Genomic DNA, 13,933 nt, shown 5'->3' on the forward strand with positions numbered 1-13,933 from the left:
TTTCTTTTAATTTTCTTATCCTTCATCTTGGTTGCCCTGACGTTTGTCTGCTGAAAGATCATATTTGAGCCGTTGTTGACAGAGAACCTGACTGAGCTGGGAAAGTACACACTGAATTTGAACACAGTGGTCCATGAAACAAACGCTGTCAGCTTTGGCGGTAGAGCGCTTCCAACATTCACACTGAAGTTTACCATTAAAGGTGAGGAGAAAGAATGCTGTGTGTTTAGCTAGTGATCATTATTCCCACCATTCTGACCAAACAGACACACTCCTTTGTTCTATTGTCAGAGGGCGATGCAGCAAGCTTTGATATCAGTGCAATGAGCCCCACGCTGCGAGTGGGCGTGCCGTTTGACATTCCTCTGCAGATAAAAGATGGTTATGGCCACTCAACGACCCTCACTTCTAAACTCACACCTGAGCTCAAATGCTGGTGAGTCTCATTAATGCTACTGAATTTTTAAATGCTTGAGAAAAAAAATATGTATGAAAGCCTTTGTGCCTTTATTATGTCACATTTAACAGTGTTGTAACACGGCCATTGTTATTTATTTATTTTTATTTATTTATTTTTTAGTGGTCTGGATCTGAGTTATGGGACATTCTCCAGCAGTGGAACCACATTCACCATCAAAAATGTCAAAGCGAGAGGAAAAGTCCTGAATTACCAGCAATCCAAGGTTAGAACTAATGATTTCTACGCTACGAAAACATAAATTTGCCCGTCACATGGAAGACTGCTTAAAATAAATAAATAAACTACTAATAGTACAGTCATAGTTTTATCAAGAGGTGTAACAACTACTTGAAAGTCAATAGTCAAAAAATTATTAGCTGATTTGGTGATTTATTTTTATGTGCTTTGTTTGCATTTTCAGAGCTATGACCTGGAAGTGACCCTGCCTGGCCTGAAACAACACACTAAGTCCATCAAGATCAGTCTTCTTCCTGGTAACCCCTCATTTATTTATGATTTTTGAACAGTTTGTGTACTGGTTTCTCATGTGCATTATGTCCTTTCAGAAATCTTGATTGTTAAATGCTTAAATCACACTATAATAATCGTAGAATATAGAAGATTTATGTTTCCTATCTGCTCCTGGACGACTGGACCAATCTTGATGAGACTGTGCAAACAACAACGACGTAGGGATTCGAAGATCAGTTTTGGTTGAGCATCATCTTCTTTTGAGACACTTTATGAAACAACTGGATTCATCCTTGGCACTTAAACGTTGATAATTATATTTAAATAATTTATTTTCATGTCTAGTTCACTTATCCATTGCTAAGGTTTTGGCAAAAAATCAATCTTGTTGACAGCATTTGAAGTATGCTTCAAGTGTATACTCTCTTGATCAGAAGTGATTGCTTGGATGAGGAAAAAAGATATATAAATACAGTTTAAAAGTGTAAGTAACGCATTTAAACTGTAGAAATTTCAGGTGATGTTTGATAGGTTTGTAGCATAAACCTATTCGCTGGAACGTTAAGGACAATCTGCTACGCAGCAAAAAGCAAGACACAAGGCACCAAAGTTCTCTGGTTTACTCATGCATGAGGGAGACCTGGCTGGGGCCGAGTGTCGTTCCACCACTTGACCACCGTCAGACTCTCAGCCAGGTCCCCCATAGCACTCCTTTTATTGTGGTTACATGAATATGCATAGGGTCATTAACATATAACATCTTACATAGGTATACATGTGAACAAAGAATACTGTGTGTGTGTGTGTGTGTGTGTGTGTGTGTGTGTGTGTGTGTGGTCAAGGTGTGACCCTGTGAAGACTCCCCAAAGCTGGTGCCAGGACTTCTGAACAAAAGGCTCTTATACTTAAAGAAATATACGTGTGTTTGCTAAACCATATATCAGCAAGAGAAGATACGACCTCTCCTAGGAGGTGTGATCTACGCCGGAACACTCTGTAGAGGGAGTGAACGCACTCCCCCTTCATGCTACACAGAGCTGTTACAGACCTCCTAGGATGAGACATTCTTTCAATCTACAAATGATTATACACCTCTAAGCATATATGGTTAAATATTTCTAAATACAAATGACAGTAACAAAATCTAAACCCATCAATGTTGGCATTCATGCCAAACTTCCTCAGCTTCCTCAGAAAGTAGAGTCGCTGGCGAGCTTTCCTGATTGCAGTGTCTGTGTGAAGGGTCCAGGAGAGATCCTCGGTGATGTTAGCCTCAGCCTCACTGTCCCATTTGTAGATGTCCCTGGAAACTGTTTTTTCCTATTGTAAGTCTTTGTCTGTATGCAGGCAGCAGCAGTATGGAACAATGGCCTGTCTTGCCAAAAGCTGGGTGGGGAGGGGTTTGTAGCAGTCCTTGAATGGAGTGTAGCAATGATCCAGTATTTGATCACCTCTTGTAGGGAAGGAGATGTTGGCAGTATTTACGGAGAACTTTCTTCATGTTGGCTCTGTTGAAGCGCAATAAAGACAGCTTCAGGATTTTTTTTCTCAAGTCCAATAATGACGTCATACAGTTGGTCCATAGTCATAGGCCAACTGTATGACGTAAACAGCTGAAAGGTGAACTGAAGTTCCTTGGGAGGTAAAAAGATCTAACTTTGATGGTGTGCAGCTCGTGGCTCTGAGAGCAGTACATTAGCAGTAGATACACTGATTGAGTTTTAAACCTCTGATCAGACGTCTGCCATCAAAACCATTTAGGATTAAAAAAAAGTGTCCCCAGGAGACTTTGTAGCTTCACTGTAAAGGTAACAGATGTCATTTAGCTGTGGTTCAAATGATAATCTGTTGGCTGCTAACATTAAGACAAGGTAAATTAGATTTTTGTCTTATTTTTCTTAAAGATTCCCTGATTTTGTGTTGTTTTTCAGGTATCCCAAATTCCCTCCACGTCAAACCGGAGGAAACGTCAATCGATGTGGAGAACGGAGACCAGGTCACGTTTCATGTCGAAGTTCACGACGAGGCTGGAAATATCACCGCTAACCCCAAACAGATCGTCCGCTGCGAGGTACAAACATGGATTTGTTCGGAAGTCACAGGTGCCTCTGTGAAAACATAGAAAACTGTATTTATTGAAAGACCATAATGAGCTGTTTATATATGTTGGTCTATTTGTTTTCAGTGGTGTCTTGTTTCTGTCTGTAAGGCAAAAAACTACGCAGGCTGAATCTTTTTGTTTTTGTTCAAACATTTCCAGGTTAAAGGTTTCCCCCCGGTGGTCACTGATTGCAGCAGCACCGGTGCTGGCCAGCTTGTGACAAAGCCCATTAACCTGAAAATAATGAAAGGAGAGCAACAAGAGCTCAAAGCTCAATTTGTGATGCCTGTGAGTTAGAAAAAAAAGAATTCTTCTGCTCAGAAGAAAATTTCCAAGTATGTAGCTTGTTTGCAGTGTCTCTCTCCTCTTTTCATTCTAGAGTTACAAAAACATACCGCTGGTCATGAAGGAGCTGAGGGTGCTGCCCAGCACAAGGGTCTCTGTGATGGAGCTGTACAGTCAGGACAATGAGAATCTGGTGCTGAGGAACAGTGAAAAGATCGAATGGATAGCCGGCGGACTGCTAGACAACTTATTCTACAAGCTGTATGATGAAGCTGGCAGGGAGGTACTGCTCACTGCTGAAATAGCCTCCATGATCAAGGTGTGTAATGTGCAAACATTGCGGTTTACTCTTGTAATAGATTTTTAAGTAGGTGTTAGATTTTGTAAATGAAAAAACAATTATATATATTTTATTTTTATTTTTTACCCTTGCGAAAGAATTCTAGGATTTAAAAAAAAAAAGACTTGTATGAGCCATTCTGTTTTAACACTTCTTAGCTTGATGTTAACTTTTCACTGTGAAGGTTAACTGGACAGGAGATGTCTTTCTGGAAGATCTGGTCAAGGGGAAGCTGCCGGATTTACAGGTACCTAAACGGGTGGGAGAGCAGCGCTTCTACCAGGTCTCCTATCAGGACCAGAGTGTGTCCGTCTCCTTCACTATCGTGTAAGCCATGAATCTATAATCAAAGCTTTGATTCAGTGTTTTCATTTGATACGGTCTGCACACTGATGTGTGAAGATATAAAGTCCCCTCTTTTGTTTGTAGACCTCGTCCAGATGAACCAGAGCGTCTAAAAGTAGCTTTACCCCAAACCACAGTGAAGCTTGGTGAGATCCTCTCCGGAAACATTAGTGAGTATAAATCTGATCATTTACAATTAATCACATTTTTAAAATTCACGGTTGCATCCTATATTACTCAGAATAACTTTCTTTGCACAGGCTTGGAGCTTGTGGACCAGTATGACAATTTAACCAAGACGCTTACCCCCACCTGTTTGAACCACATAAAAGTGGAAGCTGAGGGGCTGGACAAATCAGCCATCACATTTAAATGGCAGGTGGGACCAGAGCCATGTGCATTTAAGACAAAAGTTGACTCAAATATTAGTTAAATCAAATCAAATTTGCACTAATGCAATCTTAATATTATCTGAGCAAACAAAGCTCCCTTTATTATGTGTTTTTGGTGAGCTAAGGGTATACATGTGTGCATTTGCCCTTTCACCTGCCCTATGACCACTATAAATCTACTGAATCCTCCTCCCTACCAATAAAAAAAAGCCTGCTTTTGTTAAAATAGCAAGGTCATATTATTGGAATTCCACAGATAATGAACCCTCCCTTACCAAGGAGACAAAACATTTTTCTACACTCCGTAGATGACACGAAAAGCTTTTGTCTTTGTGGTCAAAGTTCACTAAAATGGTAACAAAGTCGATGTTATTTTATATGACCGAGATGGTTTTGACCTTCATAAATTCAGAGATGGTGCCACAAAGCTGCTGATTCAGATTACAGCTGAAGGAGAGCAGGACATGTAAAGATAATGTTGCTTTTAGAAGAGGTTAATGAACTCTTGAAGGAACCAAGCTGTGTGCTATAAAATTTGTACTTAAAGTGCTCACAATTTATCCTGCATTTTACCACTATAGTTACTATTTTACTATAGTGGTAAAATAGTAACTGGCACCCGTGTAAATACTGTATGTGGTTCATGTGTGAACTGTATTTGTATTTGTCTAACACAGTACTGTAAGAAGATGATGAAGAGAAAATTCAGTAACTTCTTTATTGAATAATGAGCAGGCCAGATGTGGTGATTGTGATGATCTAAGCTGATAAATCTCACGGCTCTGTATTGTACCAGGACAGCAGCTGTGCTGCCATGGTGACGGGAATTCGTTTCCAATCAGGGTCTCTCGGCCCCCGAGAACTGTCTTTCAGCTACTCTGACTTTGTGGAGCATGTCAGTATTAAAGTGACCGCAGGACTCCCTGCTCAGCTTAAGCTCATCAGCGAACCGGAGCAGGTAAAAAAATAAAAGATTCTTAATTTAATTTCTTTTTGGAGACAAACTAAAGGTATAGCTCATCCTTTTCTGTTTTTTTTTTTTTTTTTTTTTTTCCAGCCTTTGCAGGTGTTAAATGATCACGGCATCTCCAAACCATTTGTCGTCCAGCTGTGTGATGAGTGGGGAAACCCTTCTCCAGACCAGAGGGTTGTAGTGGACATAAAGACTTCACCTCCAGGACTGACGGTTAGCTTGAAAATCAACACAATCAAAGAAAGCACCATGTAGTCCTGTGAAAAATGAAGTACAGTAGCTGTAGAGTAACAGCTTAGCTTAGACCAGCTTTTATAGGGGTGGTCACACTTGCTGCTGATCACTTAGTCAGGTTTATTGGTTTGGCAACATCTGGCTGCTGTAGCAGCTGTATGGAATCTATACAATGATCTAATAGGAAAGGTCTTGTTATTGTTTCAGGTGAAAACCAATGTTATTTCACAACCTGTGAACGCAGAAGGAAAAGCCTTTTTCATTGTTAATGGTTTGAGCGGGCCGAAGTAAGTAAAATTATATTTGTCGTAATACAGCATCAGTCTTGATGTTTCCACTACTGTAAAGTCACTAGTGGAAGTGTTGATAGCCTGTTCTTCCTCTAGGGGGTACTATCAGCTGCAGTTTAAAGGCTCCTTCAACAAAAAACCCATCCCTGGTCCATCAGTGAGCCTCACTGTCCTCCCTGATCCCAAAAAACCAGTCAGCCTATCAGTGGAGTATGACACCAGTGTCAAGTTTTTTGCTGGAAGCAAATTCCCAGGTTTGCATTTGTTTTTCTCTCTCCTTCCTTTAAAAAATGTTTCATTAATTCATTTATTTGTATTTTGATCAGTTTAATCTCTGTTCAGCCAAACTAAGGGAAGGTCTTTGTTTCTCTTCAGTTTTCTCAGTGACTGTGGTGTCTGATGAGGGAAGTCCAATTACTACTTTTAACCCAGCTGCTGTGTCCATGTTCATATGGGATGGGGTATCTTCAGGGAAAAAGCCTCCAGAAAGAGTGAGTGACTAAAACTCAAGAGTCTCCTTGATATACAGTGGTTCCTTGTTTATTGCAGGAGTTTTGTTCTAAAAATAACCCGACAGGTAAAATCTGTGAAGTAGCCAACTTTATTTTTTACTATTATTATAGGTGTTTTAAATAAGGCTGTAAAACCCCTCACTACACACTTTATACACTTTTCTCAGACGGTGACTTTGACAATGCAAATCATTTCGTTGACATTGTTGTGTTTGTTGGGGAAAAACTGTTCCAGTTTAAATATACAGCATACATCTTTAATGACTTGTGCACCCAATTCTTGGGTTTTTAAGTTTGAAGTGTGGATTGTCTGGAATCCACAGAGGGTCAAAATTTCACATATATACATATACTCACTTAAATCTATTAATAAGTGATACTGAAGATTGCACAGTGTCTTTAAATTGGAAAAAGCCAAGTGTATTAACATTAGTGATAATGATTGACTGTAGTTGTTAGTTTCTCTGTTAATATAAAAAAGATTTGTTCAACACAACTCATTAGATTGACCAATACCAGGAAAACTAAAAAGGAGAATTGTAGATTTATGCAAGTAGAGGAGTTCTTTTTTTTCCTATCGTAAACTTTTCTCTTAAAATAATATTTATTTATTTTTCAATATTTCTTGTGTAGGCCATTGAGCTGAAGTGTAATAAACCCACGAAAAATGAAAAGAATGACTGTTTTCACTTCAGGTAAGATAATTTTCACTTCTGTTTCTATTTTGTTTGGCTTGGTGACAGATGTTTTAAAGCATAGCTTTTATATTAATATTATTAAGTTACTTCAAGCAGCTAGTTAGCTTAGCTTAGCTTCCACAAAGCCTTAAAACGGAGGAAACGGCTAGAGTGACCTAGTACCAATATAGGCAACAAATTCATGTTAACTAGTGAGTTTTAGAGCTGCTGGTACTGTAAAAATGTTTTATATGTAAAGTCAAACTAATGGTTTCTCATGGTTTCCAGTCTTTGTGCTATGCTAACCAATGCTAAGCTAATCACTTGCATAAGGTAGTTTCAAATTTATAGTATGCAAGGGGTCCTGTCATTTTAGCTGACTCAATAAAACAGCATGTAAGATGATTTTCCAGAGTGTAGGTTTGTGTTAGAATAATGGTGATGATAATAGCTGAAAAAAATAATGGACCGCGCGTTTCTTTGCAGAGACAAAGACATCCCAGAGGAAGCTAGAAGGCACACCATACAGTTTTCTCTTCGTATTGACAAAAAAGACGTTCTCTACAGCAATCAGGTTGGTTTTAATACATAATAAAAAACACAAAACATTTTTAACACGTTCATATTTTGTTTTCAAACCCTCATAAAGCGTATTAAGCCACCCTCCAGATACTCATTATTTGTACCTACAGTGGTATGCAAAAGTTTGGGCACCCCTGATAATTTTCATGATTTTTCTTTATAAGTCATTGGTTGTTTGGATCAATTTTGAATCAGTTTCATTTCAATATATCATATAGCAGACAAACACAATGATATTTGAGAAGTGAAATGAAGTTTATAGGATTTACAGAAAGTGTGAAATAGTTACCTAAACAAAATTAGGCAGGTGTCTGGGCACCCCAATAGAAAAATTACATCAATATTTAGTAGATCCTACTTTTGCAGAAATAACAGCCGCTAAACGCTTCCTATAGCTTCCCATGAAAGTCTGGATTCTGGTTGAAGGTGGAGACAAAACATCTCCAGTTCAGTCAGGTTTGATGGTTTCCGAGCATGGACAGCCCGCTTTAAGTCACACCATAATATATCAGTATTAATCAGGTCTGGGGACTGAGATGGTCATTCCAGAATGTTGTACTTGTTCCTCTGCATGAATGCCTTAGTGGGTTTTGAACAGTGTTTTGGGTCGTTGTCTTGTTGAAATATCCAGCCCTGGTGCAACTTCAACTTTGTCACTGATTCTTGAACATTGTTCTCAAGAATCTGCTAATATTGACTTGGATACCATGCAACCCTCAACTGTAACAAGTTTCCCAGTACCTGCACTGGCCACACAGCCCCACAGCATGGTGGAACCACCACCATACTTTACTAGGGTTGCCAACCGTCCCTTAAAAAAACGGAATCGTCCCGTATTTAGAAACAAAAGTACACGTCCCGTATTGAGCTAATAAGGGACGCACTTTGTCCCGTAATACAGTGAGAATCAAAAGTAGTCTATAAATGTTAATGGAATTAACGCTTTGTTTGAAAACATAATTCCCAGCCCCTCTCCTGCTTTGTGACCAATGAGCTGACAGCACACTTATGACAATTCGAGTATGACAATTCAGATTATCTCATTGGTCGAGGAAAGGTCGCTTGCGGAGAAAATACCGGAAGACAACAGATGACCACAACAACAAGCATGGCCAACAGGGAAACAAACGCCGACACTGCGGTGCACGTCTCGGATGACAGTACACCTAAAGCTGGGCAGACACTGCGATTTTTTTCAGTCACGTTATTCAGCTCTTGCTCAAACTGCACGATTGACTCGCAGGGATTAGAAGTTTGCAGGTCACGATGCAGGGTCTCACACTATACGGCCCGATGCTCTGATGCGACCTGAGTGCTCACACTGTGCCAACATAACATGAAGGTTATAACAGAAAATCTGTCGCTCGCTCTCTCTGTCTTTCACTCACACAGACACACCACCATCAACTTTGCTAAATTGCTAATGAAAAACATGATCAGGCAGCTGTGATTGAGCAGCAATGTAAATCCAACTATTTTCACGGTTGTTGTGGTCGTGATAATTTTGTGATGCCACATCAAAAAGGCTCGGATGAGCTTTCCAAAGTTCTACAAGTGCCTCCATCACTTGTGTCCAGATCACACGCTGCACAGCCGTGCTGCGCCGTCTTTTTCACCGATGTTTACGTGTTTGCGCATGAGCAGTATGAGCGGCTGTGGTGACACCCTCACGAGCGATTGATGATCGGGAGCTGGTCGTGAGGTGTTAATCGCTTCTCGTTACCCCACGTATACTACACGATGCACGATGAAGGCCAAAATCGGGCTGATCACCAAATCGGTCGCACGACTCAAAAATCGGCTCAAAATGGGCCAAAAATCGCACAGTGTGAGCCCAGCATTAGAGCAGCAATGTTTGTTCCCCTCAGAGAAAGAAAAGAAAAAAGGCTGCAAAAGTACAGGGAGGACTGGGAAAAGGAAAACACCTGGCTGGAAAAGTGCACGATAACACCTATAAAGCGCACTGCACTGTGTGCCGGCGCACTTTTTCCATAGGCATGCTTCTAGTGGTGGCACATGAAGAACATGAGGGGCGTGAAAGCTCGGGGAACCCTTAACCAATTTTTTGTCCACCAGGCCACGGCAGAAGCAGATATGGTATGTAAACACTGGTTTGTTGTTTAAACCCTCTGGTTAAGGTTAATATGGGCATGTGCGGTGAATATCAGCGCTATGTGGCCAGAAGTGTGATAATATCATTTATTTTGTGTAATAAACAACTGCAAGGATAGATGATTACAACAAATAGATGAATAATACATAAAAGTAATACATAGATGAATAATGATGATGAGTTAAGATGCGTAATCATGGGAACAAGTGGGTTTACAAACAGGAGCAGCTGATTAGCATTAGAAAAGCTGAAATAATACCTCAACTGAAGCCAATTGTACTAAATGCACTAAATGTGCACTGTTACAAGAATATTTTTCGTTCTATTGCTTTCTATTAATTTATATAATTTTAAGTTAAGCAGGACAGAGTTCTTTTAAAGAAAGATTTATTTATATTCTCAAAAGTTAAGCATGACAGGCTTCTGTTTAAGAAAGAGACCTGTTTTACTGTGTTAATGTTGTCATTGTGAGCTAAAAATAAATGGCTAAATGATCATTTGTTTCCCATATGGTCATATCACAAAGAATATGCATCTGCTTAAATCAAATTCAAGTCAAATGGTTAAAAAATAATTTCACACACACAAAAAAAGAGCTACCACACTGGGAAGGGTGAAGACAACTGGGTTGCCCGGCCCTGGCCACGAGGTGTCCCTTATTTATTTTTCAGGGAGTTGGCAACCCTATACTTTACTGTAGGTAGCAGGTGTTTTTCTTGGAATGCTGTGTTCTTTTTCCTCCATCCATAACACCCCTTGTTATGCCCAAATAACTCAATTATAGTTTGATCAGTCCACAGCATCTTATTCCAAAATGAAGCTGGCTTGTCCAAATGTGTTTTAGCATACCTCAAGCAACTCTGTTTGTGCCATGTGCACAGAAATGGCTTCTTCTGCATTACTCTCCCATACAACATCTCCTTGTGCAAAGTGCGCTGAATAGTTGAACATTGCACAGTGACACCATCTGCAGCAAGATGATGTTGCAGGTCTTTGGAGCTGGTCTGTGGGTTGACTGTGACTGTTCCCATCCTTCGCCTCTGCTTATCTAAGATTTTTCTTGACCTGCCACTTCGGGCCTTAACTAGAACTGAGCCTGTGGTCTTCCATTTCCTCAATATGTTCCTCACAGTGGAAACTGACAGCTGAAATCTCTGAGATAGCTTTTTGTATCCTTCAACCTAAACCATGATGTTGAACAATCTTTGTTTTCAGGTCATTTGAGAGTTGTTTTGAGGCTCCCACGTTGCCCCTCTTCAGAGAGGATGCAAAGAGGGGAAAAACTTGCAATTGGTCACCTTAAATAATACCTTTTCATGATTAGATTCACCTGTGTATGTAGGGTCAGGGGTCAGTAAGCTTACCAAACAAATTGTATGTTCCAATAATTAGTCCTAAAGGTATTCAAATCAATTAAAAGACAATGGTGCCCAAATTTACGCACCTACCCAATTTTGTTTAAGTAACTATTGCACACTTTTTGTAAATCCTATAAACTTCATTTCACTTCTCAAATATCATTGTGTTCGTCTGCTATATGATATATTTAAATGAAATTGCTGATCCAAACAACCAATGATTTGTGAAGAAAAAATCATGACAATTATCAGGGTGCACAATCTTTTGCATACCACTGTATTTTACTGGAGAGTAGTTGGTCATTGAGCTGTTGCAGGGCTGTAGAGCTGTTGCGTTACTCACTGACAGAATTGACTGACCTCAGTGCTGCTTCCCATCTTTTAGATTCGTATAGATGTGGTGGCCAATCAGCCTGTTAAACTGGGACCTGTCTCTCAGACTACAACCCCAGTTGTTTCCTACAGCGAGGACATTGCCAGCCGAACCTTGGTTGAGAATATGACACTGAGGATAATGGTAAGCTATTTATTTATTTATTGTAAAATAGCAGAGGCAGGCTTCACTTTTCACTGACATAAATAAACTTTGCAGTCATAGTGAGTGAATTTCCATGGTTGATTCCAGGATTTGTATGGCAACCCAGCGGGGCAGGACCTGGGAGGGAAGGTGATCATCACTATAAAGTCCTCAGATGGAGAGAGAAACAAAAGCTTCCCTCTTTTTGAAAGAGGAGCCAGCAGCCTTGCAATTAACTTAGTTGAGGGCAAGGCCCACATCCCTGTGAGTAACCATTCTTCACAGGACCAGCTTTTGTTTTGGAATTTAAGGGCCCCTCAGGGCTTATGATAATTGTTCACTTGCTCTCCTCAGAGGCTGGCTATCAGGGAGAATAGCCCCGGTGACAATAGCAGCACCTACATCCTTGTTTTCAAACCTGAAGTGTCTGTCCATCTCATAACCCTGACTGCTTTTGAGCTCCCCTTCCTTTTTTACAATGGTATGGAAAAACTGAGTGGTAAATGCTATTACGTGCAGCTTAAGATTTCTGAAAAATTAAAGCATTACTTTAATTTTTTTGTTTTTATACATTTTGTTTTGTTTTTGTTTTTACAAAATTCACTAATACATGTCTTTTAAACTTTTTTCTTTCCTTTTTTTACTACACGTGAACATATAATGAAGGACTGTGGGGTGACTTTAGATTCGGACTTGTTGAAGAAGTATCTGCATGCTTTTAGCTGGAAGCTCTAACAAAAGAAATCTCTGTATTACAATATATTAAACTATTTATCAGATCTAATCATTCCAGCCCACTTTGATCACTAACTGTGAGCCAAAAAACTGAAATGCTATTTAAAGCTATTATACTTAAGAGTAGTATTAATAATAGTATTACTACTGTTACACTACTATAGTACTATTGCTTAGATTTGCCTTCTGACAATTCACTGTTAATTGATAAACAATTAATTCTTCTTTTTTTTCTCCATTTTAGACTCACAAAACCAGCAAAAAATGTCTGAACTGACCAGGAAAAAAGATGAGCTCAGCAGTGCTATTGAGAAATATAACGAAACATTGCGTACATACAAGGAGCTCCTTGACTTGCTGACGGGTAAGATGTACTGTGTGCTGTTTGTATGTTGAACCAGGTCTCATCTGAAATATCCTTGTTCTAGTTTTTTTTCCTAGACTTCATTGTTTGTTGATCTCTGCCTTGACATGCAACAGTGATTAGTGTTTAAAGACTGTAGGTTGTGTTAGTAGGTCGTGTGGATAAGCTGCAAACAAACGGCTCATTTTGGGATTAATGAAGTTACCTGAATCTGAATAATCTCTTGTCAGTGCAAATGGATATAGCTACAGAAATAATACTTTTAAACCACTGACTTTGATATAGTCTTAAATCTGTAATTTATCTGGGTTTTCCTCCCATACGTGATTAAAATTGTCTGCTAATGAAAATATTTTTCCCCTTAGAATCTTGCCTGATTGCCAGTAAGAAAGAGACTGATTTTAAAAACGAGCTGCGCCAGAGGAAAGTGACAATCCCTCATCCCATATCTGTAAGTTATTATGTCCATCCACACTCAGCTTTTTTTCCTTTTTCTTTTTTAAACTGAACTGGAAATCACATTTCTTATGTATCTGTAGGCACAACATATTGATACACTAATAAAAAAGAAGACTACTGAAGCAGAAGCAATTCAGAAAGTGTCCCGACGAGTTTTCTCCGTCCGTGACAACTTTAGGGGACAGGCAGATGTTTTGGGAATGGTAACTTTCTTTTTTTCTTTTAAAGATTCAGTACTTGTTTTGAGATGAATTTTCTGGAGATGTGTTTATCCTCTAATTTTTGAATGCAGGTTGGCCACCTGGCTCTCGTGCAGGATGATGCCGCTGCGTGGGTCATCTCCTGGCACATCAGAGGTGATATGGACTGTGTCATCACCAAAACAACAGAAGCAGCACAGCAGATCTATCGTGACACGCAGGGCAGGCAGCAGGTCATGGCCCTCGACAGCGTGCTTGTGCCACCAGGAAAAAGGTACGTGGAAGATGTATTTTATTAGTGTTGGCGTCTAACTGACGTGTGATGAAGATGTATGTGTCCTTTTATTAAAGTCTTTCCTTTTAAGCCCTTTCCTTCCCAAAGTCTCTCAAAAACAGTAATTTAGAGCTCTTGTGGCAGCTCCATTTTGAACAGGCTGCCTGAAAGTCAGCTAGAATAATGTCGAACTATATCAATGTATGCTTTGAACCTTGGGAGTCTGGAAATACGTTTTCCTCCAAAATAGC

General features: G+C 39.7%; 1 protein-coding gene across 2 annotated transcripts in view; it reads left to right on the forward strand.

Annotated features, from left to right (window-relative positions):
• smchd1 (structural maintenance of chromosomes flexible hinge domain containing 1) overlaps nucleotides 1-13,933 on the forward strand; it is a 39,045-nt gene that overhangs the window by 20,667 nt on the left and 4,445 nt on the right. For both annotated transcript variants that reach the window (XM_085418935.1, XM_085418934.1), the window contains exons 19-42: nucleotides 83-202; nucleotides 292-436; nucleotides 581-683; nucleotides 882-954; nucleotides 2,863-3,002; nucleotides 3,192-3,320; nucleotides 3,412-3,636; nucleotides 3,842-3,984; nucleotides 4,087-4,172; nucleotides 4,263-4,381; nucleotides 5,191-5,352; nucleotides 5,452-5,580; nucleotides 5,809-5,888; nucleotides 5,988-6,145; nucleotides 6,267-6,382; nucleotides 7,037-7,098; nucleotides 7,567-7,654; nucleotides 11,519-11,650; nucleotides 11,759-11,914; nucleotides 12,005-12,131; nucleotides 12,630-12,749; nucleotides 13,115-13,200; nucleotides 13,289-13,411; nucleotides 13,501-13,682. In XM_085418935.1, the coding sequence (XP_085275061.1) occupies nucleotides 83-202; nucleotides 292-436; nucleotides 581-683; nucleotides 882-954; nucleotides 2,863-3,002; nucleotides 3,192-3,320; nucleotides 3,412-3,636; nucleotides 3,842-3,984; nucleotides 4,087-4,172; nucleotides 4,263-4,381; nucleotides 5,191-5,352; nucleotides 5,452-5,580; nucleotides 5,809-5,888; nucleotides 5,988-6,145; nucleotides 6,267-6,382; nucleotides 7,037-7,098; nucleotides 7,567-7,654; nucleotides 11,519-11,650; nucleotides 11,759-11,914; nucleotides 12,005-12,131; nucleotides 12,630-12,749; nucleotides 13,115-13,200; nucleotides 13,289-13,411; nucleotides 13,501-13,682 (3,004 nt within the window). The remainder of the gene's footprint in view (nucleotides 1-82; nucleotides 203-291; nucleotides 437-580; nucleotides 684-881; nucleotides 955-2,862; nucleotides 3,003-3,191; nucleotides 3,321-3,411; nucleotides 3,637-3,841; nucleotides 3,985-4,086; nucleotides 4,173-4,262; nucleotides 4,382-5,190; nucleotides 5,353-5,451; nucleotides 5,581-5,808; nucleotides 5,889-5,987; nucleotides 6,146-6,266; nucleotides 6,383-7,036; nucleotides 7,099-7,566; nucleotides 7,655-11,518; nucleotides 11,651-11,758; nucleotides 11,915-12,004; nucleotides 12,132-12,629; nucleotides 12,750-13,114; nucleotides 13,201-13,288; nucleotides 13,412-13,500; nucleotides 13,683-13,933) is intronic.

This window comes from Rhamphochromis longiceps, linkage group LG9, assembly GCF_057381845.1.
Source record: "Rhamphochromis longiceps isolate RC_006_pf linkage group LG9, R_longiceps_female_GT1.1, whole genome shotgun sequence".
NCBI classification, from domain to species: domain Eukaryota; kingdom Metazoa; phylum Chordata; class Actinopteri; order Cichliformes; family Cichlidae; genus Rhamphochromis; species Rhamphochromis longiceps.